General features: G+C 42.3%; 3 protein-coding genes across 7 annotated transcripts; 2 read left to right on the top strand and 1 right to left on the bottom strand.

Annotated features, from left to right (window-relative positions):
• Positions 1-288: 288 nt before the first annotated feature.
• On the bottom strand, positions 289-5,214 carry LOC135491025 (ubiquitin-conjugating enzyme E2 H). Its single transcript, XM_064776649.1, has 7 exons — positions 4,464-5,214; positions 2,934-3,010; positions 2,450-2,524; positions 1,963-2,002; positions 1,738-1,790; positions 1,315-1,443; positions 289-1,094 (listed from the first exon to the last, which is right to left on the bottom strand). The coding sequence occupies exons 1-7, from the start codon at positions 4,514-4,516 to the stop codon at positions 976-978; spliced, it is 546 nt and encodes a 181-aa protein (XP_064632719.1). The 5' UTR covers positions 4,517-5,214; the 3' UTR covers positions 289-975.
• A 1,792-nt stretch (positions 5,215-7,006) lies between these two features.
• Positions 7,007-19,840, top strand: LOC135490747 (uncharacterized). Of its 2 annotated transcripts, XM_064776187.1 has the most exons (3): positions 7,007-8,791; positions 16,909-18,087; positions 18,464-19,840. In XM_064776187.1, exon 2 carries the CDS (start codon positions 16,939-16,941, stop codon positions 18,046-18,048), a length of 1,110 nt encoding a protein of 369 aa, XP_064632257.1. In that variant the 5' UTR covers positions 7,007-8,791; positions 16,909-16,938; the 3' UTR covers positions 18,049-18,087; positions 18,464-19,840. The 2 variants fall into 2 exon arrangements, with proteins under 2 accessions (XP_064632257.1, XP_064632256.1); XM_064776186.1 differs by having other exon boundaries at positions 16,909-19,840.
• Positions 19,841-20,859: 1,019 nt separating this feature from the next.
• Positions 20,860-27,797, top strand: LOC135490746 (creatine kinase, flagellar-like). 4 transcript variants are annotated; one of them, XM_064776183.1, is made up of 7 exons: positions 20,860-20,916; positions 22,758-22,874; positions 23,170-23,345; positions 23,680-23,973; positions 24,288-24,884; positions 25,012-25,230; positions 25,403-27,797. In XM_064776183.1, the coding sequence occupies exons 1-7, from the start codon at positions 20,888-20,890 to the stop codon at positions 27,502-27,504; spliced, it is 3,534 nt and encodes a 1,177-aa protein (XP_064632253.1). In that variant the 5' UTR covers positions 20,860-20,887; the 3' UTR covers positions 27,505-27,797. The 4 variants fall into 4 exon arrangements, with proteins under 4 accessions (XP_064632253.1, XP_064632252.1, XP_064632251.1 ...); XM_064776182.1 differs by lacking the exon at positions 20,860-20,916 and adding an exon at positions 21,376-21,707 and having other exon boundaries at positions 23,176-23,345; XM_064776181.1 differs by lacking the exon at positions 20,860-20,916 and adding an exon at positions 21,376-21,707.
• Positions 27,798-27,868: the final 71 nt, after the last annotated feature.

Genomic DNA, 27,868 nt, shown 5'->3' with positions numbered 1-27,868 from the left:
CTTTATAATGTTCCAACAACAGTAACCAAGGCTTTGTACTGCTTTCTTGTGCATAATGCTAAGGTAGTACCGATCATTTTCCACATTAACAAAATACTCGGTACTCACTGGTAGACAGTATATAGTCTGTGAAGTAATCCCTGTACTAAGTACCAACACTGGCATATAGTATCTACTCCATAATAATCCATTTTCATATTCCGCAAGTTTTTTCAAACTGAACTTAAAAATAAACGAGCCCTGGTGTTGTTAAAATCCACAATATGAAATTTACAACAACTCTGCAAGTATTGTTTATAATCACTCAAGTTTGTATTCAGTAATAGACCAAAAAGGTTCCACATGTCTAGTAAAATGCCAGGTGCCAATACACTTGCCTATTTCGGCATTGTGTGGCGTACATATTCTGTTTCAATATCATATAAAAACAACTACCCATGGAGATGAGATTCAATTCGATTTCTGATGACTTCCTCACATGAAAAAAAAATATTCAAGAATAACAGTGCCCAATCGATTGACAACTAGAGTGGGGTACAGATTTCCAATAATAATCTTTTGTAGCTGGTGGAATAGAGGGAGTGAGGAGTGCTTTACACCCCTCTAACCTCAAATTCATTTGAGAAAAGATTTGGAGGAGTTTATCGTATAAACCAGCATATTCATTCAATTTGGCACCGTGAGAAGATTCTTTAAGTGACAGATAAAGAGCACTTGGTGACATCAGATTATTCATAGGTTGCTTGATGAAGCATGTATATCCCCGTCAACATCTTTCAGTTTGTAAAAAATGATTATCATGTCGTAATTTTGAAACATCAGCCAACCTTGGCTTGAAATGCTCGAACACTTAAAAGAGAACATTAGCCAACAAATGGTCTGAGGAAGGCATCTTGAAGTGAATTCAATTCATTTCCACAGGATAAATAATATCTCCAGATATTTACAAAAAAATATTAACAAGTCGTGTATTTGTTATAACTCCATGTCCTGCGCCTCATTCTCAGAAAAGTCTGACAAAGAGCTCTCACTTGATGATGACTGGTCTTCTTGTTCGCGTATTGCCTCCTCGGTCGCATATTTTTTAACATATTCTGAAAAGGAAACGATAAGTTTTAAAATAAATTGTAAACTTTTTTTGAAAATTTACTCAACAGCAAAAATGCTCTCATTTTGACCAATTTGTATTTGTACTGTGATTGTTTCGAATAGGATTTCCGGGCTAGACATACACCATGGCACCTTGAAGTTCTTTCATGTCTTTCATCACAGGATGCCACTTTCAAGCACCGACTGACTTGGCATGTCACTGACCTTCGACCCTCTTTTTGTATTCTTCTGGTTTGTGGAGGTACAATGCAGCAGCATCTCCATTAAGAGGATCAACTGGGTTGGGATAGGAGAGAAGCTGTGGCAGAAAAGATTCAAAGATGTTCGAGAGATCTGAAATGAATGGAACACAATGTTAGATTTTAACATATACCCGCGTGAGAGATGATCTAAGATTGTGAACTTACTTGCCGATTTTCACCTCATGAAAAAAAGGTCGAAACTCGACTGGATGAATGTAATCCATCCTCATGAGTGATCACACTTGTGATAGGTCTTTAGCACCAGAAACTTCCTTGACCGAGGCATCAATTAGGGTTCAGATCCTTTAGAAGCCACAGAAATACACTGTAGTTTCAAACCCACAACATTCTCCACTGAGTCTGGAGTCAAGTACAAAACATTTACCATACAAGGCAGTCCAAGCTTGGTTGATCACATCAAGACAGACAGTCCCAGATCTGAAACAAAAATATGCTATTTGTATGATAATTTTGTTTGATCAGAGAAATAGATCGGTGAAACTTAGAGTATTCGGATATTCACATGTACATGGACTGACCGACTGTTGTGGAAGCAAATAATTTTCAAGTAGTATATCCTAAAGGATGAACTGGCTGACTTGCTACTTACGCTTCATCAATGTTTGGGTGGAAAATCTTGTTCAGAAAACCTGAAAACAAATAAGTAGAAATCAATAATATCATGAGCTCAAGGCACTCTCCTTAAGAAAACTGGCTAGCTCCAGCATGGCAATGTAAGCGACAAGGCAACAATGAGTATGTGTACAGGAAGTTGAAAGCTAGCAAGAGTTGATACTTGGCTGGGTCTAATAGTCAGGGTAGCGGCAGAGAACGCTACACAATCAGGCCCCTAGATTCGGAAATTGCCTTAGGGATAAAGCAAAACTTCTGTTAATTGCTCTCCTTGGACTTGGGAGAGTCGAAGGCTTACCCTATCCCACATTGGAGGGTCAAACACAACAACCTCAAAAGTAACAGACCCTGATTATACTTCTGAATATTGGTCTTTAAACCACAGCACCACTCTGACACATGCACGACTAGACAGTTCTAAAATCTAAGTACGTGAAATATGCTCTAGATTTGGTAATACTAACCTATTGAAGGAGATTTGAAGGGATACCTATCAGGGAGGTCAACTCTCACTTTCCAAACTCCTCCACCATACGGACCTGAAAAATAAACACAAAGGCGATTTTTGAGCTCAGCCTATGTCGGGTAAAACCAATATGTGAAATATAAACCGACCTAAGATATTTGCTTGCAACATGAGTAACGAAACAGTTGAATGTGAAAAATATCACCTACTCAGAGAGTCATGTCCCATGAATACAAATGTCAGCAAGCGAAAAGGATAACTTGGTAATCAAATATCTTTCTGATCTGAAAGACTGCAAAGTAGCTTCTTTTCATGGATTTTGTGACACAAAAATACAAATCTCAAAAGTATTTTTTCTCTCTTTACATATAAGTGTTAATTTTATAATCACCAAATCTGCCAAAATAAAATGTTGACATGATTTTTTTCTAAAATATTCACAAATTGTAGAAATGACCAAAATATTTGGCTGTCATACTCACTTCCATCTGGTCCAAAGAATTTAACGATGAACTCGTTAAGACCATTTAGTAAGGTCACTTCATGCTTGCTATTGATTCTGAAGGAAAGGGTTAAGGAAGACCAAACACGAGACATCCATTTAAATCTGTCAGTTTCATGCAATGGCACTGTCACTGACAGTATATGTAAACATCAACTTTCATTGGCTTCAAGCATGGAGGTAGTTACAAATTACAACAACAATTTTCAGGCCTAAATACCGGGTACTTAATACTGAACAAACAGATGGGTCAGCAGCACTGCCAATACACCACGCTAGACAGCCAAAATGCAGAATTTCTTGTTCAAGGTCAGGCAATTTGACTCCATTGTATTTATATTAATGAAAGATAAGGAATTAAGCATGACTTGATTATAGCCAAGCCTAAAATAAACTGCTATCCCAGGCCTAAGCCTGCAAACACAACACCAGGCAAGTCAGAATTACAACAGGCCTAGGTGTTATTTTATTCATTCAGTGTTTGCGTTATGATTACATCAATATACAACACAAGTGTTGTCAATCATGTGAAAATAACTGGTTGCTTGCAGTGAGATCACAGATGTGTCACACAGACCTATTGTACTTCATAGTGTTACCCTGCCAGTCGACGAGTTGATGAATCATACCGAGAAGACAAGAATCATGTAGCAAGCTTACATTAAAAAACCCTGAAATTAAAGTTGATTCCATCATTGCCATTGGTCTAATCACATCAGGCTATCATTTACAGTATACTCCGATAGCATTAGCTACAGCCTTGGTATTGTCATGATACTCATGACATAGCAGCCTAACAGGCACCATTACGACCTGGTTCAACCAATTTAGGTTCTTCACCTTGACCAGATCAGGTCACAGAGCTGCTACTGCTCTCATTCGTCGGCTGGGACTTTCATTAAAAATGGCTTCATCAGGCTTCATTCATCATCAAGCCTTGCTAATGCTTCATCACTCAGAGTCAGAAGATTTGTGACCTGCCAGGACGAAACAAGTCGCACGTCGCTCCGAGCTTGACAGGTTTGTTCATTTCACTATTGTCTCGTCTGCCTTTTGTGACAGTACATCGATTTCTTCTATAATGACCTGGTGTCATTTTAGGCTCATCTTCTGTGCGACATGCAACTCATTTTGTCGTGGCGGGTCACATTTGCATCCTCACTGACCTCAGTGACATAGGCCTACTCTGTCATCAGTCTGCTCATGATGATCTGTTTTTTTCATTCACATTTACTCTCTGCAGAAATAAAGCAGCTACTGCGCCTGTAACATACATTTACCTTTTTAGGGATCTGGCAATGCCATAGGCCTACAACCTGATAATGTAAACTTGATACACAATCAAGGGGCCAATGTTCATAGCAAAAAAATCAGTGACGTGTATTGCACTATGAGTTGTGCACAATCATACATGTACATTGTGCATGTATGCAAGTGAAGTTAGGCCCAATGAAGCAGGCCTAAATAATGAAAAATTAACCTCAAATCGAACGAGAGTAGCAAAGGATACAGCTTAATAACATCAGTGTCCATTCGACGTTTACCGGGGCTGGGAGATGACATCTTGAATCTCCCCGAAATGAATCAATTTGGAGAATTTAGGAAGGTATTGCAAATTTACACTTGCTCACGATAACAACACTATGGCGGATCTGTCGATAATGTGGTGACGTTGAGGTCATGTGACACAACAAACCACGCCTAATCAAAAACTATTATACTGCTTATCCGTATGAAACTCACATTTTCTCGAACAAATATGTGATATAATAGAAAAATAGTTATATGTGTATCACTAAAATTTAAAATGACATGAGATATCTCGGAATAAAGAAAAATGAGGAATCGATGTCAAAGGTTACAAAATGATTGACAGCTCCGAAGATAAACAGAATGTATCAGCTGTTCGATGTAAACAAAAGCAAATGACCTGCCCATTTCAAAACATTAGCTTTAATTGTACCAGTACTTCTTCACAATTCATGAAGAGGACGGCATTAGATAAAGATTGCATGCAAATTAGGACCAGTAGGCCTAATTGAAGAAAAATCAGTAAACTTTGCATTTTCCAGTCTCTTTGACTTTGTGTATAGCCTATGGACTATGGTGCTGTTTTTAATTTTAGATGCTGCGTCATTGGATTTTACACTAATAAATCCATCCAAAATGGTGGCCAGGATTGTCCTTGAAATAATGAATATATTATCCCAAACTAAGCAGATATTCATGAATGTTGTTAATATTATCGAGTCTGGTTACTTTAAGTCGACTGAAACTCACCTCAATACACTCACTACAACGTGTACAAAATGTACGAAGAAGTAAACAGCGTCAATATTTTCCACATTTGCCGGGAATACTAGTTATTATTCTCACAAATAGGTGGCAGCATTGATATTTGACCTGCAAAGTACCTGAAACGTAGTAGTTCCACTCTCTTACCTCAGATGGCGGCACCTGAAGGTGACGAAGACTTGACTTGTAATGATGTGACCAATGTAACACATATTTAGCGTGCCTCCATGTTCTTTGAGGACCATGTTCATTCAGAAATTACTTTTGGCCATTGAGACAGTAGACCGGCCTGACCCTTCCCTTCAATGGATGTTCCGTTTGCTACCTGGTGCGCCTTGTCCCCAATGGTGTGCCATTGCTCTGACCTACAGGGTGTGTCAGGTTCTACACGGTGCCCCATGTCTCTATTGGATGTGTCCCCCTTCCTTCATAGCTCGCCATGTTGCCAGAGAGTGTACTAAGCCTTTGCTGGATGTGCCATGCCCCTACTCCGTCTGATCTAGATGTGCATGTACTCTCCCAAACGTAGTGCACCATGTTCCTACAGGGTGGACCTTGTCTCCACCTTTAGGAAAAATGTGTCTCATTTTGAGTCACATGGTGAATACCTGATCATTTTCATAAAGGGATTGCATGAAATCAAAACACCAGACCTGAAGAGACGGCAGATACTGCAACAGATACTGCAACAACCGTCATAATATGCTGCCACAACCAGACCTGATAATACAGCATATGCTGTCGCAACCAGACCTTGACAGGAGATGCTGGCACAACCAGACCTGATGAGATTGCAGATGCTGCCACAAGCAGGCCTGTTGAGATTGCAGATTGGTGGACCAATTGCACGTACACCACCACATTGCCGCGACAAATTGGTTCGGCAATCCATTGTCGATACAAATTGCCGGGCGAATTTGTCCCATCAAGCTGTGTACGCGCTAATGGATCGGCAATTAGCTAGTTAGATGGTTCGGCGACAGGCGGCGCTTTCGAAATGGCGCTTTCTGCTTATTGTTTGCGCGCCATCTGTTGCCGGATTTTATAACTAGCTGCAGCGCTGGTGTACGCGCTTGGTGGATTTTCGATGGTGCGGCATTGGTTCGCGAACCAAGATTGGTGGTCCATTTTCAGGTGGTGTACGTACGGCTACTGTCACAACCAGACCTGGCGAGATAACAAATGCTGTTACACCCAGAGCCAAGGGCAGCACGAACAGATCCACACCTGATAGCCTAATCCATCTGTTTGATATCTCGATCGAGACACCTTAGCCGCTTATTATAATTGACTTGACCGTCCCCTCGAACATGAATGCTTGTTCTCTATCATGTTCTTTGTTTTTTGTACGTTGTTTTTGTTTGACATGGTGCCATGATAGGACGAAAGCAATTTTCAGATTTCAAATTTGCCATGACCCCTTTCTCAGCGGCATCGTTGGGTTGATATGCCAGGAAAACCGGACATTACCGTATCGAGGAGCAGATAAGAGGATATAATCATATCCCACAGTCTCTCTTCTCCAAGTGCCAGAGTGCATTCGGATATCACAGTCTTCCTCTTCCAGCGTTTGTTGACTACAAATATCATTGCCCCCTTCTCCATGGTCAGGGTGCCTCAACAGGAAACAGAAAGAAAAAATACCCTTGTATTTTCTCCAATACCAACATCATACAGTCGACCAAGCGCTTTGCTATGTTATTGATGTATTTGTCGCTGAGATTGGATCACGGCCAGTCACCATGTGACACCCACGGCTGTTCTTCCTTGGAGACTGCATAACCAATATCGTGCTTCGCGATATTGCCGGGGCTGAACCTGGGTGGATACCACCGTCTTTTCAATACACGTGATTGTTGTCTGTCAGAAAGGTACCGGTTGTTGCTTCATTGCGAAGGAAAGGAGACATACGTGACCAAGCGCTTTGCTGTGATACCGATGGATATATAGGAAGGAACCGGCCATTGCTGCTTTGATCGTGAAGGAAAAAGATCAAGGATCGGAGGAGATATCGGGGTGCGGACTGCGCGGAAAGCAACGTCTAGTTTGGCCTGCTTGCCAGTCGTCTATTGTAGCATTCAGAGATTGCAGGAGAGTCGTTTATTGGTGTGCGAAGATAAATGGCTCCAGTTTGATTTGGAAGGAAGGAAAAATACGGGTGGAGACTATACATGGGGACAGGAACGTGGTTTGGATTGATTGCCAATCGTCTTTACACGGCATAATTATAGTTTACCATTCTTGGTATGGGGAGAGCCGGGTTGGTGTAGCTCCACTGAGGATATATATACAGTGAATCAGGTTTACACCACAACAATGATTACAAGGTTAAACTGCACGCCTGGAACAAGCTAATGCAACCCGTGTTTAACTCGTGCTGCCAGTTGTCGGACTAGATTCATGTGATGATCAAAGCTAACATTCAATAACGTCATCATTTGCAAACAGGTTACTGCAGCCGATATAGCAACGTAAGAGGGATGGTGTTTGTAAGAATACGAAGTTGCTAATGAAGAGATGTGCGGAATTAAGGAAGGACAATTTTAAATCCGTGGGTGGTAAGACCTATATTTGTGAAGAAGACAATGAACTTTAGATAGGAAATGTAGAGAAATCGACTGTTAGGGGCTAGTGACAGATCTGCAATTAGAATATGATTACCATTGTGCAATTTTCATTATTGATGGCACGATCACCCTTCTGCTAATGGTGCTACGTGTTGTCGGTGCAGTTTCCCGTAAATCTACGAAGTGCGCTTCACTGTGACCAAAGCGCGGTGGCGTTCTTTATTGATGCTACCTTCCGCCCCCGCCAAGCCTAATGGGCTAATGGTGTAAAAGACCACGCCCCACTGTCCGAGTGTCTTTCCTTGTAGAAAAAGTGCGGCAATTCTGATAGTCATGGTGCTAAGAGTTTGATATCAATCAGCAAGATAAAGGGAACAAAACAGGTTCATTGCCATATTATCACCAACGGATTATTTTTGGGAAACGAATCTTCTAGATATTATACTGTGTTTATCCGATGCAGAGCTACTGAGTGAAGCTTATTTCAGATACTAGAATCTTCCAAGTCGATGATCGGCTGTTGTCCCGGCGATGGTCAAGGACAAAGAGGCCTTTACGCACATCTTGTCGCGGATTGAAACGTATCAGCAACATCCTAGGTGTAACTAGACCTTCCCTCAGTTGGATATCGCCCCAACAGTTGAAATTGATTAGGATATGGACAAAGCAATGTACAATTGGATATTGATTTCACCAAATTTTTCGAGCAATTAGTGATTTAGTGAACTTCTCGATCCAACTGCTATCAATTAGAACTGCGTCGTGAAATTTACTACATTCATGTGATTCGCCGCCATCATGCGACAGTGTCCCATGGTGCAATTAGCTGATGCAGACGATTACATTGTGATTAGCAGATGGATAACACCCCATAAAAACACGTTCAACCATCCCGCATATCGGAAAGCATGTATTCGAGGATTCATGCTCTCTTGTCATTCATTGCCTGGATTGGTTTAAAAGACGTGTGTCATTGGTAAGTTCTCTCTCTGATTATTGTCGTATACTCTGTAAGCATATAGGGTTATTGATTTTTGTCTTAGTGCAGACTGGATTGATCTCAGATGAATGTATTCTTCAGATTCCTTATGCATGCATTTACTTGAACCGTCACCAAGCTCGGATTGAACGTGAAAAATCTCTTAAATTCCTTTCTGTTCAGCTATTGATGAGTTCCTGGACATTCTGTTCTATTTTGCTGTGTGCCCCGTTGTCTTAGTGCAGACCCCGGTGCAGATTGGGCAAAATCCAGGGAGGGTCTTTTTGATAGTATAGTCAGTCTATCGATTGTGTCTATAGGCGGGCTGCAGCAGACTGGTGACACATCCAGATTAATTCTCACGATTGATCATGCATTATAGGATTTGTTTCCATTAAAAAAATCATCATGTGATGTCCTTTCCCAGCCACCGTATCAGTTGTACTACGATATCTTTAAATTTATATCACAAAGTGTCTATTTGATGTTAAACATTAACACCTATGACAAGGTTACAGTAGCCTGACTAAGTGGTATACACATCCCTCTACTCAATCTAGGCTATATGAATGTCACTATTAGTCATTCCAGGCGGAAGAACTTACTTTTATTAATACATTTATCATAAATTCATAACAGAAATAATGTTGTAGACTATACGAGGGCGGATGACTTCAATAAGCGATAATGGTCCCAAGTGCGTCTCCCACAATAACGGCATATTCTAGGAATATGCGTTGGAAATGGAATAGTTACTATATGTAGTAGATTATTTAGTTTTTGGCCTTTTCAAATTGAATTCGAATGCATTTTCCCTGACATGAATGGCTTTGTCGTTCAAATGTCTAATAGTGATTCGAACACAGACAACATCTCTGAATTAGGGGATGGAGATTAGGAGGGGATCATTGAGTAACCCACACAGAACTTCCAGCGGTATTGCCTCCGTTTACCTCCGCCCATATTGCATGCACGCGCGTTGTCTGTAAAGCTTAGCAATTTCAAAGCATTGAGGGTCAATATGTGAGTAACGTAAAACAACCACTCATCGCAATCACCTGTAACTTTCTGATGCATTATTGGCGGATTTTCCCATCTTCATGGCAAACATCATGATTCTTCATAAGTTTCCAGTCAAAAAATTATCGAAACGTTCATTAAAAAATCAGAAACAACCACCTCAAACGGCACGGGTGCATTAGTGGCGGCTTATACTCAGTCCAGCTTCTGCTCAGGAATTGCAACAAGTGCAAAAACCAATCACTTACCACCACCTAAATCTTCCTGAGACAAATACATGTATCATTCTTTACGCTACTAATCAGTAAACACTAGAATCACTGTGTGTGTTAATCAACACTCACAACCACCTGAAACTTCCTGATGAATTGATGGGGGATTTCTCCCAGTTTCCAATCAGGAGATACGTTGACAAACTTTTGTCGAGTACAACAGCCATGCCAACCACCAATTTCCCGAATACGCCAAGCCCAAGGGTCTGGCCTGGGCACGTCCCTCCATAAATCACTGGCAAGTCAATATTGTTATGGCTGATAAGCCCAATACTACCGGTCCCTTGATGGACGCTTGCCTTTATGGCTGATGAAAATACGGTTACTAGGAGACCGCCTGTTTGGATTGCTCTTAGAGAGCAGAATCCACAAGTACATGTAGATACAAGATAGCTTCGAATGTCCTGACCAGTGATTTATTACAACGGAGACCCATATTAATAACTCTTAATGGTGATGACTTAATGCATCCATCGAATAAGTACAGTCATTGTAGTCATGTTCCTCTAGTCATTTAATCGCGTGTTGTAAATACACTTGTACCCCAAGTGGTGATTTGACGTTCAGTCAAAAAGCCAATTTAAGGTTGTACAAAGTTGTTCAAGATTGTTTAAGGTTGTTAATGAAGATTGCTGGTGACCAGTCTCCTTGGCTATAGTTGAAAAACTTTCCAATCTACCAGCCAGATTTGACAGTTTGCAAACTCACTGAGTTGGCCACTTGACTAAAGGTTCTGCTTGTATGTTGCAGAATGCTAGCTGCGAAACGCCCCCCATATCCCATCCTGGTCAGCTTCATACGCGCATGGCGTGGTCAGGTGGCCGTGGATAATTCCCTTTAAGAACTAGGGGCGCCCCATCCCATTGATTGAATGCGGCAGAAATAGACAAGATTACAATGACACGCTCTGCCTATTAGATTGAGGTTGGTCCATTTACCGATATAGTACCTGACAATGGCCACGAGTTAATTGGATCTGCAGCTGCGAACTATGAAATTGATGGGGTATCGACTGTGAAATAAGCTTATCATGCAAGGCAAAAAACTGTCCTGCCGGTTAATTTCGTGAACTCGTCCTATAGAGTGCGGTGAAGCTGCTGCTGTGATTTGCGAGGTCAGATACTTCCTAACATATGGGGAGTTTACACGGGACCAAACCGATCAAGATCAATCCGGAGCGATACAGATTGGTCTGCCGCGTAAACGCGCACCTGTTTAATTGGTTTGGTTCGATTTTGTCTAAAAACACGAAGCCTTTGGAGTTGGGACGATAAGATTTTGTATCATCCGGTCTACCCATAACTGTAAACGCTTCTCCGCCACAAATCAGAAGGATCGATCAGAGAATAGGCCAAGCTCCACTTCGTTGAAATCATGTCGTTTTCTAAAAATGAGCGCATATAAATTTGATACATCGGTTATTTTATTTGAACTCTAGCGGCTCTTATATTAAACAGATGAAACTTAGCCGGTACAGCCGCGCAGCCTATTAAGGAAATGAAATATACCCGTCAGTAAATCAAAATTTGTACCAGCAAATGTGAAGCAAATCTATATGAATCGTTCTGTTGTTACTACTGTAACTGGTGTGCAGACGAGAGGAGGGGAAGATACGGATACTGCAAACTGCCAGGTTTTTGCGGGCGTGATTTTTGACGAACTTCGCTAACAACATCGATTCGCGGAAATAAAAGTCGCAAAAATATATAGCTTGAGTTTTAAAATATTTTGATTGCGTATTTAAGGTCACTTGTCATGGTCGCAATCTCTAGTCTGTTGAATGGAAACATTGAAATGTGGCCAGGGCTGCATGTATTTAGCAGGAAGGAGGAAGATTTGCTCCATTTTGGACGATAAATGGTGTTCTGCTGCGCATCTGTACAACATTTAAAGTGAGTGAAGGTGTTTAAGGTGTCTCAGTAACGTGACGGGCGGACCTGAAGCCTCAATAATGTGGGAAAACCATCAAATTATCAGTGCACGAGAGATCAAGCTGTAGTGTCTGGACCAAGCCTGCCGTTCATTACCTCAATAAACACATTACCCTTTGATTATACTTCCATCTCAGGTTACCATGGCAATGCCTCTTCTGTGGTTGTACTTACATCTTGAATCCTGTTGGAAGGAATTCGACTAAAATTGTCATTTGTGGAATTAATTGAGTCGGTAGACGACATCTGTGATCCCGTTGCCATGGTTGCCAATTACAGATACGAAATGATTAAAACCTTTTTTTTCTTACTTCCAATGTATACGGTTCGATTATGTCTCGATGAGGTGGTAATTACCACTTATTGGCGGCTCAGTTAAGCCCAGTTGTCTGGTTCCAAGCGCAGAGATAAGAGATAATCTTGACTGGAGTATGTCATCCAATGCTTGGAGAGGCTAATTGCGGCTTAGTGAGGCACTCACTCGCGATGGGCGAGTCTCCTGGTTCATGGCCGTCATCGAAGCCAATCGGTGCTTTGGAATATATTGCATAAAGAGTAAAAATGATACAGAAGGGATTGCTAGGCGAACAGAAATGATACAGAAGGAAAAGCTAAGAGAACAGAAATGATACAGAAGGAAATGCTATAAGGAACAGAAGTGTTACAGAAGAGAATGATAAGGGAACAGAAATAACACAGAAAGAAAAGCTAAGAGAACAGAAATGATACAGAAGAATTAATGTTGATGCGTTTTCGGAATCCAGTGCAGTCCACCATGTAACCGAGTGTTTTACATCCGTTGACGTAGGGTGTCACCATACTGCCTTTATCTCTTTTTTTTCTATTTCATTACATTTTATTTCCCCTGCAGTCCCTGATTTGCATGCAGAATAAGTTTGCACCTCAAGATGTGTTATTTTTTTCTTCCTTTTATATTGATGCGATGAAGCCATTAGCGCTAGTCTCTTCTGCCCAAGGTGTTATAAATCGTCTTTCAACCACGTTATAGTGGAGACGGAGAAATGGCCCTGATTGAGGTGGATTGAGAGAACGTAAATGGAGTGTGGGAGATGAACGATGCAACATGCAGAGTACATAAGTTTTACTCGTACTTGCCAGAGAGTCTTTCTATTTTTATTTCTCTCAGTTCCATTGCTCAGACTGTTAAGGTGGGTATTTCCTGTACGTACAGGATTTGTACTTAATGCTATTAACCCTAAACACTAACCTTTCTTATACAACCCCACCACACAGAGACCCTTCTACGGTATTGCTGACCTCGCGAATCTCGAAAGTCTAACCTCGAACGAGGTCAGACTTTCGGTCACGTGAAAACCACAAAAAACAAACCACGACCAGCGAGCGACGGTTTGTCTTTGAGAAACGATTGTTTGTCCTCCAGGAATATTTCAAATGGTCCAATCCGACCAACAGACTGAACCATCTCTCCTGGAGAAATCAATTTTACATCAGGTTGCTAAACAAATGCCACAATGAAAAATGACTCATTCCCCAATTCTGAAAACCAGGCAGCACGTTCCTCCACTAAGCTTCGATCAGCTTCACCTTCTGTTGACGGTCATGTGGGAAAGCGGAGTTCTTGCCTTTCGAAATTCTAGCTCCGAAACAGTCGAATAGCGACGTCTTGATGTTGACATTCATAGGGTCTATATTTTACCATGCCGATCTACCGTCGTTGTGCGTATTGTCCATCCAGGAGGAGACTTTAGGATTGATGTTCACCGCCAGTTAGTCGGCATGATATTTTACACTTCATGCATAATGTTACCGAAGATCTCTAATGCGACGCACTTCCGCTTCCCTCCTTGGCGTGTCTATTAGCTTCACGGCCTGTTGAAAGTAGGTCGATCACCACTTGCTCTTCAAGCTGTTGCACCATTGGTGATTGATTTTTGTCTCAGTTGTCAGGAAGTATTGACATTCTTCAATATGATCAGGTTACACGTCCCTCCAGCAACAAATCCACCAGTTGCACCAGTTATTGATCTGCGCGCTCGCTGATCATCATGTGATTTCCCATCAAAGCCAGACGTATCGAAATCATGCATATTGGCAATACGGTGCCTGCAAGATTTATTCGATGAATGAAAGTATGTGCAAGAAACATGTCTCACAGACGATTTTGGCATTATTTCCATTCATCATCGATCTGTCTTGCCGATTTACGACCAAAGTTACAAAGCTGTTGCTGATGCTGAAAGTGTACCAAAGAGAAGGCTAAATCTCCGTCTGCTTAACAGTGGTCTGTTCTCTTATCAAATAGGCAGCATGAATTAACATTCTCGATCACAGCCACATCACATCAATCACTGATGTACATTGGTAAGACGTGACCGGAAACCTAACAGAATCAACGCAAGAAACGTGTTTATCAGGTGTATACAGTGACTTGGCCCGGTGAGAAAGTGCATGATGTTTTGGAGTGATGTGGTCATCCAGGTTATATGGAGACTAGACAAGGGCTAGGTAGGTCATAGTAAGTTACTTGGAATCGCCAAAAGGAAGAGTCAGATTCCAAACTGAGCATAATAGTCAACATAAAAAAAGCAATTAAACCGCCTTACGGAGCAATACCGCTGGAAGTTCAGTATGATGATCGTAGAAATGATAATCATCCAGATCGTCTTTCCATCGGAACGAGGCTGGTCCACTGCGTCCGCGGAGTGGTGTAATTCTGAGCACAGTCACCCCTATCAATCAGGGCGAGTGGTGGACATGGGTCGATGAGGGGGTCGGCATATACATTACCAAATAATTCGACAAGAAGAATATAGCTTACAGAATCATTGAACAATCGATGGACAGCGTGGAAGAGCGCCGGAATCTATTATATTTTTATAATCTCGGCAGATAATGTCATGTCATGAGTGTAAATCATTCTTTCCAACCCGCTTTCGCAATCATACATCAATGCCCTCTCCCTCTCCATTCGCAGTACCTTTCCCACTCCACTTCACCACTTTGGCATCTCATTACAAGTGAACTCTTGTCTGTTCCCAACCAAGCACTTTCTTTGATAAGGAATGCAAATCAAATGATTCCAGGTCGCATATATCGGTTTGTCTTTGGAAGGGCACAGATCAGCCGGATCGAGTAAACAGTAAAGTATTGAACACACTGAACCCAGTAACGCTGTGCAATCGTTTGTAACCACACTCGAAATGATTTACCTAAATGTTTGCCACGTTGCCATAGATACGACACAGTCTACCATCTCGTGAATGTGATGGAAATATTCCTGCAATTTGCTGTTGTGACTGGGAATTGCATCAACAACAAAAATTCGGATTAACCATGAATGGTAAAACCGTGACGAGTGTTTAGACAATAGGCCTACGTGTCAGTAACAATTTCGATTTTAGCTCCGGGCCACCGTTGGCTTCATTCGCTCTTAAACATAAAGTAAATGAGATAATCGGTGAGTTTTTGTCGATATGGACGAAATAGGGCCTATAGTTATCCGTTTATTGGTATAATTATCTTCGAAACTAGTACACGTACTTGGCTTGCCGTTGAATACTCAGATACAACGACGAAAGAATTCGCCTGGAGTTATTATCACTCACCAACAACTGCCTCTAGAAAAAGATACGGTAATCTTGTATTCATTATCTATTATTGCAGTTCCTGAACATGTTGTTCTTTCCGGACATATCGGCTGATTGTTAGGAGATTGCCAGACAGGGCAAGTTGGATCAGAATTTCATATCGCTTTTTTTGCGTAGGGCGCGTATTCCCGAATGAAAGGAATTCCTGTGAATGCAAAAATTGTATTTGTCTATCATACTCGACAAGGCTGGGCCGCGGTCGTCTTGTTCCCCGGTCTTCTTCCTACGTGTAAGGCTTAATTGGGCATCTTGAGGAAATCACCACCAATGGTATCTATTCCCTTACGTACGGTGGCTAAGTTGTGTGGAAGATATCCTTTTATTTATAATTTTCTATCTTGCACGGTAAATTTGTATCCAGTCGGCAGGGGATGATCCTGGTTCGTTTTGTCATCAGTGCAATTTCGTGATTTTCTTGACCAGCCATTCCAGTCCGTCCTTTGCTCAACTCACACCATGTGACCATATAGGACCTCGGTGATGATGGATGAAAGGCTGTGCAATCAGCCTTCTCATTATCGTAGATCAACTCGCTTGGGACGTCTGACATTACCAGTCAGAATATGGTCACATTATACAACAGGCGTGCTTTATTAGCTCATAACTGCAGCTTGGTTAATTTATATGGATAACGCTGGCAGGATAACTGCTGTATACCGTATGACTGCTGAGGTTAGGTAGCGTTTGGTGCAAGACAGGGTCGACGTTGATCGTTGCGTCCAGATGTGAAGGTAGAACCCCTCGAGAACAATCCTCGACCTGTCCAAGTAGTGGGCAACCTTGCAATAACGAATAATATTACAAGATTTCTTTCAGTGAGGGTAAACAGGAGGCGAGAAAATCAACAATTGTTGGTATAATAACACAACTTTCTCTCAGCATCCGATCGAGGTGAAAAATACAAAAGTCCGTCTCTCAAGGCTAATTCACTGCACTGTAGCGCCAACAAGAGGTTCGTTGGTCAGTCTTCCTAAACTCGCTAGCCCGGCCAAACAGACAACCCATGTACACTGCCATGTGACTTTCCTGCATGGTTTTACGGAAAGCCAGGCTCAAGGCTGAAACAATGTCCTCCATCCGTGCAGACGTCCGTTCTATAGCATACGCGTGCGCAATGACCCCTGTAGAACCTGCCCCTGATTGGTCATCTGCACACGCGACGATTCGAGAGTGCATCCTTGCTATCTCACCTCCAAACCGGAAACTGTTTTCAGTGTTAGCTGATGGTAAAATACACATTTCTTTTTATTTTCTCGTTTCAGGCGACTCTATCATAGTCTCGAGCGGTAACCATGGAGAAACACCATTTGGAAGCGAATCATGAGCATGCTCCGGGCATCCTTCGAAAGAGCAGTTTTGACAACCCAGGCAGCGGAGGTGCGAGAAGGAAGGAGTATGGCCCACCGATGCGGGGGGACTCGCGGGGAAGTAAGGATGAGACTGCTGTCAGTTCAGAGGCGGACGGTTGTACCAGTGATACCGGTGAAAGCCCGAAAAGAAGGGTCAGGGTCAGAGTAGATTTTGACACAGAAAAAAACAAATCAAAACGACATTATAACTTGAAAAAGTTGGCTGAATTAAATCGAGCCCAAAAGAAGCTGAAGAATAGAGATATGAAAACGGTGAAAAGCTGTGAGGATTTTCGCTCTCGGACCGAGAAACATTCTAGTCCGAATAAGAGTTGTGAAAACCTTAAGGGTGGATATAACATGCGCAGTCACCGCCCAGGGCGGGATGTGACGAACGAAGTGAATGCGTACCCAAACAAAAGTTGTGAGAATATCAATTTACTCCTGCCAGACGATAGCCCGTTAAAACGACAAAGCTATCATAAAAGTTTCGAAGATCTGCTGACAGGAAAGGGGTTAGAGGGGAAGGGTGAAAAGCACCATCATAAACGTGACCGTCACCACCATCAGCATCATGGCGTTGATAAATCCTGTGTTGCGAGTCCTGCCCGATCCCTGCCCGACCGCTTCCATCAAGCGTCTACAGAAATAAACGCCACGACAACTGCTGATAAAAACGGTAAAGGGAAAGAAAAGAAGAAAGAACCAAAATATGTCATAAAGCACACTGTAAAAATAGAAAAATGGAACGTGGGTGTAGAAGGTGAATGTAATGCTGAAGCTATGCAAAAGAAATTTCGCATGCAGGCGTATAGCTGTGGTACTCATATCGTTGTGCCTGAACGGGGACTTCCTGTTCAGAACACCGAGGAGGTTCGGCGGATTGGCCTTGTTGATGGCACTGTTGTGGCCGAACTCTACGGCAAGAGGATTAGGCTTCATCCGGGTGATATCATTGAGTTTCCTGCGGGACAGAAGAACAGTGTGATGGCAGAGGGCGAGGAGTCCGCTACCGTGATATTGGGGACAAAACAAGGATGTCTGATATCGTAATCAGTGGGGACGAAGCATGGGCTATAATGTCTTGTGTGTGTAAGTGTTATCTGTTGGGTACAATCCCCTAAAGCCCTTTTTCTTTTCTGATGTGGAGATAAAAGACACAATATATATATTAAGACAATATATTCACATCAGAGCAGCCAAGGGTGTTGCCGCCAACCCAAAACATGATAGTGAGTGTAAAATATAGCCCGTTTAAATCGATGAAACGGCACTAATTCTCATTGCTTGAATCAATCAAATGCAGCATATAGAATGATGTCATTACTAGTGCTTCCGGGGGCTTGTATCATTTAAGTTTTATGCCAGTTGGTACTTAGTTGCATGTATGTGTAAAGATTGACCCGCCTCGTCGAGTTAAGGTGGATCTAAATGGACTAATAATGGCAAAGTGTGATTTTTTTTCTAGCCGCCGAGATCGGTATTTTCTACACGTGATGTGCATGGATGTTTGGACGTGCAAAGTTGTTGCAACGACTTTTTTCTTTTTGGACTGGTATTTATTGCCTTTTTGTACGATCGCCGTGTGATAACTCTAAAACCTGTGACGTCGCTAACTCAAAACTTTTACTCTAACGCAGTAAGTGAGAGCTCTAGAGCCCGGAAGTGATGATGACAATAAGATATTAGAGAAAATAGACAAGGATTCAACCAGGATTAGATTTGTTACTATGAAACTCAATGGAAGTTTTACTTTCTTTAGCAAAGCAATTTTTGATCTGATTATGCTTGACAAATCGTAGTACGCTAAATGCCCATGTATGAAAGAAAACCGGCAATGGCCTTGACCCCGATTCAGTCTAAATGAACCTGAGGGTCGGATGCTGCTGTATTTTCTACTTCATTTGCTGCTTGAAACATATTTTATGCAAATACAGTAGTCCTTAATTACTGTTTTTTATAATGACAGGGTTGTCTGTCGAACGCTTAAAGTGATCTTATCCCTGCGTTTTGGTTGTGAGTTTGTCCTTATTAGACCAATTCTGAGTAATGGATGAGGCATGAGGCATGGGAGAGTCGTTAGGAGCGAACCTGGTGTAAGCGTAGGCCCAACGCCAATTCTTATAGTGAAAAGCTTTTTTTGTTCGCCTGGTTTCTGATATCATGAAAATACAGAGATTTCTATAAAATGTAGCTTCTCCCCCTCCAAAACCTGTGAAAGGCTACTTGTTGTTGTAATATATAGGTAAGATGAATTGATGAAATCTGTGATTGCCCGTGTGACCCTTTTATAATTTCATAAGGGTTCGAAAGTAGTTTTCGGGATCTTAAATGTCCACTTAATTTGCTCCCATGATGAATAGTATTACATTATTGCCCATCCAGCTGTAGTTGTATTCACATACAAGGGTCACCCGCCTACTCCTCCTCTTGCATTTTGCTTAAATGAAGTACAGCATTGGTGGAAAGTGGTCAGTGGACCATTTACAATGATGAGTGTTTTATTTTCAGATAGAGTCTTAGCCCTATTTTGAAAAAGTATGTGCAATGTTGTTTTCTACTGAAATTGCCTTAGACCGCACTTTCACTTCTGAAAGTGGCAATCCTGTAGTATAATTTTGATAGTATTTTCAGAACGAAAATATCATATATTTTCGATAGGTCATATGGATTGTAGGTGGTATTCTTATAAAATTATTTGAGCCATGTAGGCCTATTGTTTGATACTATCTCCTGTCGCATAAATTGACGGCATGAATGTGGATTCATCCTTTGTATATTCAAATGTAGCCTGTCGTTGAAATGGATATATGATTGTAAGAATATACTAAATGTTAATAAAACGATCTTTAACCAAAATACATCTCTTCAATTTGTACTGGTAGTAATCGGAAATAAATGATCTCTTTCAGATGTGCACTTGTGGATTTTGGTAGAAAATTAAAGAAAAGGATTGTGGCCATGCATGACAAGAAACTGCAACATCACACGGGTGCACTTGCCCTTTAACTGTGTCGTGAAGTTTCATGATGTCAGAGGTTGCGTCACGTCACCAAAAAACTCGTGCGCACGACGGGCTTTGTTCATTGTTGTTGCGAGGCGTGGCTGCAAAGTTTTCGCCCGCCGAATTTCAAATTGACCAAATATCATTTTTCCCAATTTTTTAGAACAAAGAAAGTTTTTTTATAGAAGCAGTTGACAGTTACTGTTCAGATCGCTTTCGCAATGGGTGCAGGGGCTTCAAACGGTAAGAAGATCCATGGAAAAAGAATTGGTAGGCCTTTTTTGTAAATGGAAAAATAGAACTCGACCCAAACTATAAATAGGCCTAGGCCAATAGTAATTAGTATAGTACAATTAGGCTAAAAATTTGAAAATGCATGACATGGCAAATGCAAGAAATGACATGCATAGCGTGCATGGATGTAACATTGTATTGGATGGCCGCCCGGTGGGAGAGCCTGAAGAATCAGTCCTACTCGAGATCGAGATCAAGACCAATGCTAAAACGACCAACGCCGGTGTAATGTTTTTGAGTGTTTCTGTTTTTGAGTGTTTCCCCTCATTGTTTGGGAACGCTCAAAAATAGATTGATGAGTTTTTCTGTGTATCCCCCCCATTGAAAAGTCATGGTCTCTAGCTGCCTATTGTTTGGAAACACTGAAACATGGGGAACAACCACAGATGTTACACCGGCAACGGCCTTGGAATGGATTATCCCACATCCCATTGCAGGAGATGGAAAGAGAATGACAGTGTGTCAGTAAACCGTAAATGACGTCCTGCTGGAATGACTCATTATGATGATTAGATTAGGCCTAGTATAGCAAAGTACATGTATAGCATCATCATCACTGTATTGTGTTTTGTTTCGTTGCTCCTTCCAGTTTGCATGGGCAAAAAAGGCTCAGGAGGAAAGGGGTAAGTTTCATAATGTATATACATGTATTTGAAATCCGCCTGATTCTTACAAAAACTTGCTCTCAAAAGGTATTTAAATTTACCAATAGCCATGTCTGAGAGTAAAAAATGATTAATCGATAGACCTGTAAGAATTAATGTACTCTTATTGTGCGTCCCACAATTGTATAGCCTACATTAGATTCACACCCATTTAAGATTTAAAACTTTATTACCCATTACGGTAAGTTCGGGGAACTAAAGCAGTGCCCATTTATTGCCTTCGGTGTCTTCAAATTAAAAGGATTTTCCGTGAGGTTACAATGGTAAGATAGTATCGATAATATTATCAAACCGATATTTATATTCTCTCTCGGGTCGACGAATTTTGAGAAAGAAAAACATGTATAAGAAGATTTAGAAGAAGAAGAATCAAGCTTTGACACTTGTTCCATACCTCATGGAACTTTGACTTATCGATAACCCACTGCACTGCGGCACATTTTCAGATCGTTCATTATCGATGTTTAAAATAGATGGGAAAATAATGCAATCGATTTGAAGGTCCAAGTGGTCAACCTGGGAAAGGCATTCGGAGATAAAGTGTTGATGTTTGAAATTTTTTTTCAAATGACTGGAAGAACTTTAAACCTTGGACTTCTTGGAGTAAAAAGTTCGAAGCAGAAAAAATTCCGGAATAATTTCACAAGGCGTAGTCCTCCTATTACTATGAGGATAATGTCGTCTTTAGTATCATTTATACAGTTCGTAATCAAGAAACAGTATTCAAGAAAACAAACTACAGTTATGGAGTAAGTTCACAATGTCATGGAGATGATAGTTTATCAAAAAGTTATGGAGTAGAGTTCACAATGTCAGGGAGATGCATGTAATAGACATCTTGACCCTCAAGCCATCCACTCCGCCGACCCGGACTCCCAATACACCAAGGGGAGGTAATGGACCGATTAACTCTGATGTCTCAGAATGATGATAGAAGGCTATCACACATGCTCACATGTTGGCTTAACTGAACTTCTGAATTCAAGTGCGACTGGGTCATTGTTTATAAAGGATCAGCCGATGTCTTACCAGGTTTATCCTTTGGTGAATTTCGAGGCTCGTCCGTCACCGATTTGTTGAATGTTGGCGTCGGCTGCGGTTTTCCTGTTTTATGCTTCTCCGGCATCTCCGCCTTCGCAGTTGGTGGTCGAGAACGGCTGGCCAGTGCTGGCGGATGGTGGCCGCCCGTTTTGGTTTCGGCTCGGTGCTCTCAAACGAGGGCGATGTCCAGGTTTGACGAAGCTGCTAGCACTACTAGCAACATGCACCTCAGAAGTGTGTTTTGTGCGTTTCTCGGGTCGTCTCCGTTGTCGTCATCTTGGTATATTGCTATTTGTGCGACTTGATGAAATAGGTCTCCACGTCGACACGACCATCGTTTGTCCACGTTTAGACCATGCCTCCTCCTTTCTTGGCCTTTCTGGCCTCATAGAACAAGCTGTTCCCCAGCTAAGTTCTCCCTTATATTGACTGAGGACCTTAGCTGAAAGCGCCTCCAGTAGAATGTGTGCTTAAAGGGGGACTAAAGGCAGCAGGAGAGGGGCTAATTTGGCCAACTTCAAGTGACTAGTCTACACAGTAAGGGCCCTTTGTCATGTCAGGCTTGAAAGCGTGAATCATTTCGGCCTACTGTGAGATTTGAAGGACCCTATTGGATTTGTGTAACTTTATCTTGCCTGCCTAGCTGCTGCCTATATTGTCCCTTTAACATATTGTTGGAACTAGTTTAATATTTAAGCTTTTCAAATTACCTAGTTTATGTTTTGCAGGATTGCTCTTAACATGGTCTTGTCTTCCAGCTCATCTGACAAGGACTGTGGGTGTGATGTGCCTAGAAAACCGAATGTTCCTCCAACTGTTCTGGTGTCCTCCCATAATGATAGTGTCAGAGAGGAAGGGAGTGTACCAATTGCTGGGTATGTATTTAGAATCTGAAGACCGGGTTCATTTTATAATAGGGAACCTGACATCATGGCATGACCCTTAAAAGAGGTCTAAACGCATGAACGGGTCAAATTGATCGTGTTAGTGACCGACATTATGTGCAGCAACTCGCTGAGGGAACTGTAGCCCCAGGACTGAGTCTTGTACAACTACCAGTATAGACTGTCGCTACTGTGCTGCGGGATAGTGAGGACAATTACAGTATTCTGAACAGAATCCTAAAAGCATTACTCGGTCATTGCTTTAATGTCTATGATCAATCGCAAGTTGCAGGCTTGGTAATTTTCCCGACCTTACCCATCATAATAACTGGATGAGCAAGTGTCTGAACATGAAGATTTATGACGAACTGAAGGACAAGAAAACTGCAAGTGGTTTCACCATGGACAAGGCTATTCAGACTGGGGTGGACAACCCAGGTCACCCATTCATATTTACTGTTGGTAAGTTTTAGATTCAGGGTCTTGGAGGCCAGTACTGGTATTTTGGATCAGTTTGACGTTCTAATATCAATGCCTTGCAGTGGGTTTGGCACAATCACAATTTTGATTCCCGTCTGTGTGTTTCTTGGTGATGATGCCACTATGGAGCTTATTCTATAGAGTCTAGGACTCTTATAGATCAAAGCAAGATCGGGTCAGGGGCTAGTGTTTGTTCAGCATCCTGAGAAAAAGATTTTTAAATGATTCTGTCCTGATTAAAATTTTCAAAGGATACAAAGGCTGCATCTCGCAATTCAGCCCTCAAGAAGTAGGCATGACATTTTTATTATTTCAGGCTGTGTGGCTGGAGACGAAGAATCCTACGAAACATTATCCGCTCTGTTTGATGAGGTGATCTACCACCGTCACAATGGATACGCGAAAGACGCACTGCACCCTACCGATTTAGACTTCAACAAACTGACTGGCGGTGAAGGTCTGGATCCTAAATATGTCTGGTCCTGCCGTGTGCGGACAGGTCGCAGTATCCGGGGCTACTCGCTGCCTCCCCATTGTAGTTGTGCAGAAAGAAGAGATGTGGAGCAGATCCTGATAAAGGCTCTTGACACATTTTCTGGAAAATTCCGAGGTAATTAATGAAATACGACGGACCATACGAAAACCAGTTTGCATACGTTCCCCGTTTAGTTTGTGCCCTGCAGTAGCGGGATTCATTAATCTAATAATGAAATGTTCATTATCTTGTTGTCTCAGCATGCCGAAGAGATCGTGTGTCTTAGTCACTCATAGAATACATCTGTTGGACAACCTCTTCGCAGTAATCGTCTGTAGCTGATGAAATGTAGAGCATCTCATTAGTGCCTGCATAATCAGGACTGTGGTTGTGACATTGTCGTTCGTAAAGCACGATGTAAACTACAGAATCAATTTTTTTTCTCCTAGGGAAGTATTACCCTTTGAACAAGATGACTGATGAAGAACAAGAGAAGCTCATTGATGAACATTTTCTGTTTGATAAGCCTGTATCTCCACTTCTGACATGTGCTGGGATGGCACGAGACTGGCCTGACGCTCGTGGAATCTGGCACAACGATGACAAGAACTTTTTAGTCTGGGTAAATGAGGAGGACCACAGTCGTTTCATCTCCATGGAGAAAGGAGGAAACATGAGGGGAGTGTTCCAGAGATTCTGCGATGGCATCGGTATGATCGAGACAGCAATCAAAGACCAGGGCTTTGAGTTTCAGTGGAACAAACACCTTGGGTATATTCTGACCTGCCCTAGTAACCTCGGCACTGGTCTCAGGGCTGGCGTCCATCTTAGCTGTCCTAATCTCTGCAAGGATTCACGCTTCGAGGCAATTCTAGAACGTCTTCATCTTCAGAAGAGAGGAACCGGGGGTGTTGACACTGAGGCCACTGACGGGGTGTTTGATATTTCCAATTTGGATCGGCTTGGTAAATCAGAGGTCGAATTGGTGCAGCTTGTCATCGTTGGTGTAGAACTGATGGTCCAGATGGAAAAAGCACTAGAAAAGGGTAAGTTGTGCGTAGATGGATATCGTCATGATTGATTCGAATGACAGGACACTACTTCACATCACAATTTCAAACGTATAATGAACAATAAACAACAAATCAAATTTCATTGCCTTGAACATTTCAGGGGAGAATATCGACCATCTTGTTCCCTGCCAAGGCTACGTTAGGCGACCTGAAGAGAGCTACCCAGACCTGACCAAGCACAACAACTGGATGGCCAAGTGTCTCACTCCAGCTATTTATCACAAGTTAAAGAATAAAGAGACCTCAAGCGGTTTCACCTTTGATAAAGTGATCCAGACTGGTGTCGACAACCCTGGACATCCGTTCATCTTCACTGTTGGTGAGTTGGTGTTCTTTTATCATTGTTCAAAAATCAATCATACAAATAACAAGACTTGCCCTTGGTGGAATAATTAACTGTAAATCTTTGTCAGAACGTAACATAGTAGCTCCGTAACATAGTTGTCACTAAAACAAGAAGTATGACATCAAAGCTATTGCTGTAATTTTAGGTTGTGTGGCTGGGGATGAGGAGACCTATGAGGTATTCGCTGACCTTTTGGACCCCATAATCGAGAAACGTCACAATGGGTATCAGAAGTCCGCCCTCCACAAGACTGATCTCGATTTCAAAAATCTGGAAGGAGGAGACGATCTCGATAGTAATTACGTCTTGTCCTGTCGTGTCCGAACCGGTCGCAGTATCCGTGGTTACAGTCTCCCACCACACAACACCAGAGGCGAGAGAAGAGAGGTTGAAAGAATTCTACGAGAAGCGCTGTCCACACTATCTGGTCCATTAAAAGGGACGTACTACCCACTGTCAAAGATGACAGATGCAGAACAGCAACAGCTTATAGATGACCATTTCCTCTTCGACAAACCAGTGTCTCCGCTTCTGACATGTGCTGGGATGGCAAGAGATTGGCCTGACGCTCGTGGAATCTGGCACAACGAGAACAAGAACTTTTTGGTGTGGATTAACGAGGAGGATCACGCAAGAGTGATCTCAATGGAGCTAGGAGGCAAAATGAAAACAGTTTTTAAGCGATTCTGCGAAGGGCTTAAGAGCTTTGAAGATGGCATCAACAGTCATGGCAAGGAGTTCATGTGGAATGAACATCTCGGATTCATTTTGACATGTCCGTCGAACCTCGGGACTGGACTCCGTGCTGGTGTTCATGTCAAGCTACCACACATGGCCAAACACAGCAGATTTGAAGACATCTTGCTGGGGTTGCGGCTTCAGAAGAGGGGCACAGGAGGCGTTGATACTGCAGCGGAGGGTGGAGTCTTTGACATCTCGAACCTTGACCGCTTGGGTTCGTCTGAGGTAGCCCAAGTCCAGATGGTTGTTAACGGTGTAAAGTTACTGATCAAGATGGAAAAAGAACTAGAAAAGGGTGGCGACATCCAGAAACTTATTGCCAAGCATCTTCCAAAAGTAGCTGCTATGAGGGAACCATGGGCAATCGACAAGCGCGCTCCTCTGATGAACAGCAACTACCCTGATCTGTCCAAGCACAGTAACTGGATGGCCAAGTGTCTCACAAAAAACATCTTCAATCGTATTGAGAGTCGTATGACCAACAAGGGCTGTGTGATCTACGACTGCATCCAAACAGGTGTAGACAACCCAGGGCACCCGTTCATCTTCACCGTAGGCCTCGTAGCTGGAGATGAAGACAGCTATTCCAAATTTGCAGAGATTTTTGACCCAGTAATTGAGAGACGACATAACGGTTACACCCCTGATAAGGTCCACTGCACCGACCTTGACCCTTCACATCTAAAGGGAGGTGAATTGGATGAAGAATTTGTGCTATCTTCTCGTGTCCGGACTGGACGAAGTATAAGAGGGTTTGCCCTCCCACCAATCTGCAACAGATTTGAGCGCCGGGAAGTTGAGAGAATCTCCGTAGTAGCTTTATCAGCTCTAGACGGGCCACTCAAAGGCAAGTACTACCCGCTGAACAAGATGACGGATGCGGAGCAGGAACAGCTCATAGATGACCACTTCCTCTTCGACAAACCAGTGTCTCCGCTCCTGACCTGTGCTGGGATGGCAAGAGATTGGCCTGACGCTCGTGGAATCTGGCACAACGAGAACAAGAACTTTTTGGTGTGGATTAACGAGGAGGACCATTTGCGGGTCATTTCCATGGAGAAAGGTGGCAACATAAAGAATGTCTTCAATCGTTTCTGTGACGGTCTAAAGAAAGTAGAGGATTCTATCAAAGGAGAAGGTTACCAGTTCATGTGGAGTGAACACCTTGGCTACATCCTCACTTGTCCGAGCAACCTGGGAACAGGATTGCGCGCCGGTGTTCATGTCAAGCTTCCGAAGATCAGCGCAGATTCAAGATTTGACAAAATCCTTGCAGCACTTCGTCTCCAGAAGCGTGGTACAGGTGGCGTTGACACAGCGTCAACAGATGGCACTTTTGATATATCAAACTTAGATCGCCTAGGCAGCTCTGAGGTACAACAAGTTCAGATGGTTGTTGATGGTGTGGGACTCCTCATCCAGATGGAGAAACGCCTGATGGCTGGAGAGAGTGTCGATGATCTGATGCCAGAAGACGAGACAGTCGCAGGGGCGGAGGAAGCTTAAAAGGAGAAAAACATTTTGCTTGCCGTCATTTGACATTACTAATCGTTTGCATGTTCTCTTCATTATCAACTAAAATTAAATGCTTTCAAAGGATGTGACTTTACCAACAGCCTGGCAACACCAACAGAAAGAATGATTTCCTTTTGTTGACCTCTGGGGACAAATAGTTTTAGACTTTTGGCCGATGGCTTATTTCGAGCTTTGAGTGACAAAATTCAGTAGAGCCCAATCTAACTCACCTTTCAATCCATTTGTTATTGCTTTCAACTTATGCAAGAACTATTTTGTGAGAAATCAGGTAATAAAATATTATGTTTGATGATGAAATATTTCTTTTAACTTGCTCAGGATGGTATCTATGAGC

The sequence above is a fragment of the Lineus longissimus genome, chromosome 7 (genome assembly GCF_910592395.1).
Source record: "Lineus longissimus chromosome 7, tnLinLong1.2, whole genome shotgun sequence".
Classification (NCBI taxonomy): domain Eukaryota; kingdom Metazoa; phylum Nemertea; class Pilidiophora; order Heteronemertea; family Lineidae; genus Lineus; species Lineus longissimus.
Note: the sequence above shows the minus strand (reverse complement) of the source record. Positions and strands in the feature narration are given on the sequence as shown.

Excerpts from the sequence above, each read along its gene's own strand:
- LOC135491025 (XM_064776649.1), bottom strand. The coding sequence starts at position 4,516 with ATGTCATCTCCCAGCCCCGGTAAACGTCGAATGGACACTGATGTTATT. Across the intron at positions 2,525-2,933 it reads ATTCTTTGGACCAGATGGAA|GTCCGTATGGTGGAGGAGTT; the intron begins GTGAGTATGACA and ends TTTATTTTTCAG. Across the intron at positions 2,003-2,449 it reads CTTCAAATCTCCTTCAATAG|GTTTTCTGAACAAGATTTTC; the intron begins GTTAGTATTACC and ends ATTTGTTTTCAG.
- LOC135490747 (XM_064776187.1), top strand. The coding sequence starts at position 16,939 with ATGGAGAAACACCATTTGGAAGCGAATCATGAGCATGCTCCGGGCATC.
- LOC135490746 (XM_064776181.1), top strand. The coding sequence starts at position 21,505 with ATGTTTGAAATTTTTTTTCAAATGACTGGAAGAACTTTAAACCTTGGA. Across the intron at positions 23,974-24,287 it reads ATTTTCTGGAAAATTCCGAG|GGAAGTATTACCCTTTGAAC; the intron begins GTAATTAATGAA and ends TTTTTCTCCTAG. Across the intron at positions 25,231-25,402 it reads TCCGTTCATCTTCACTGTTG|GTTGTGTGGCTGGGGATGAG; the intron begins GTGAGTTGGTGT and ends CTGTAATTTTAG.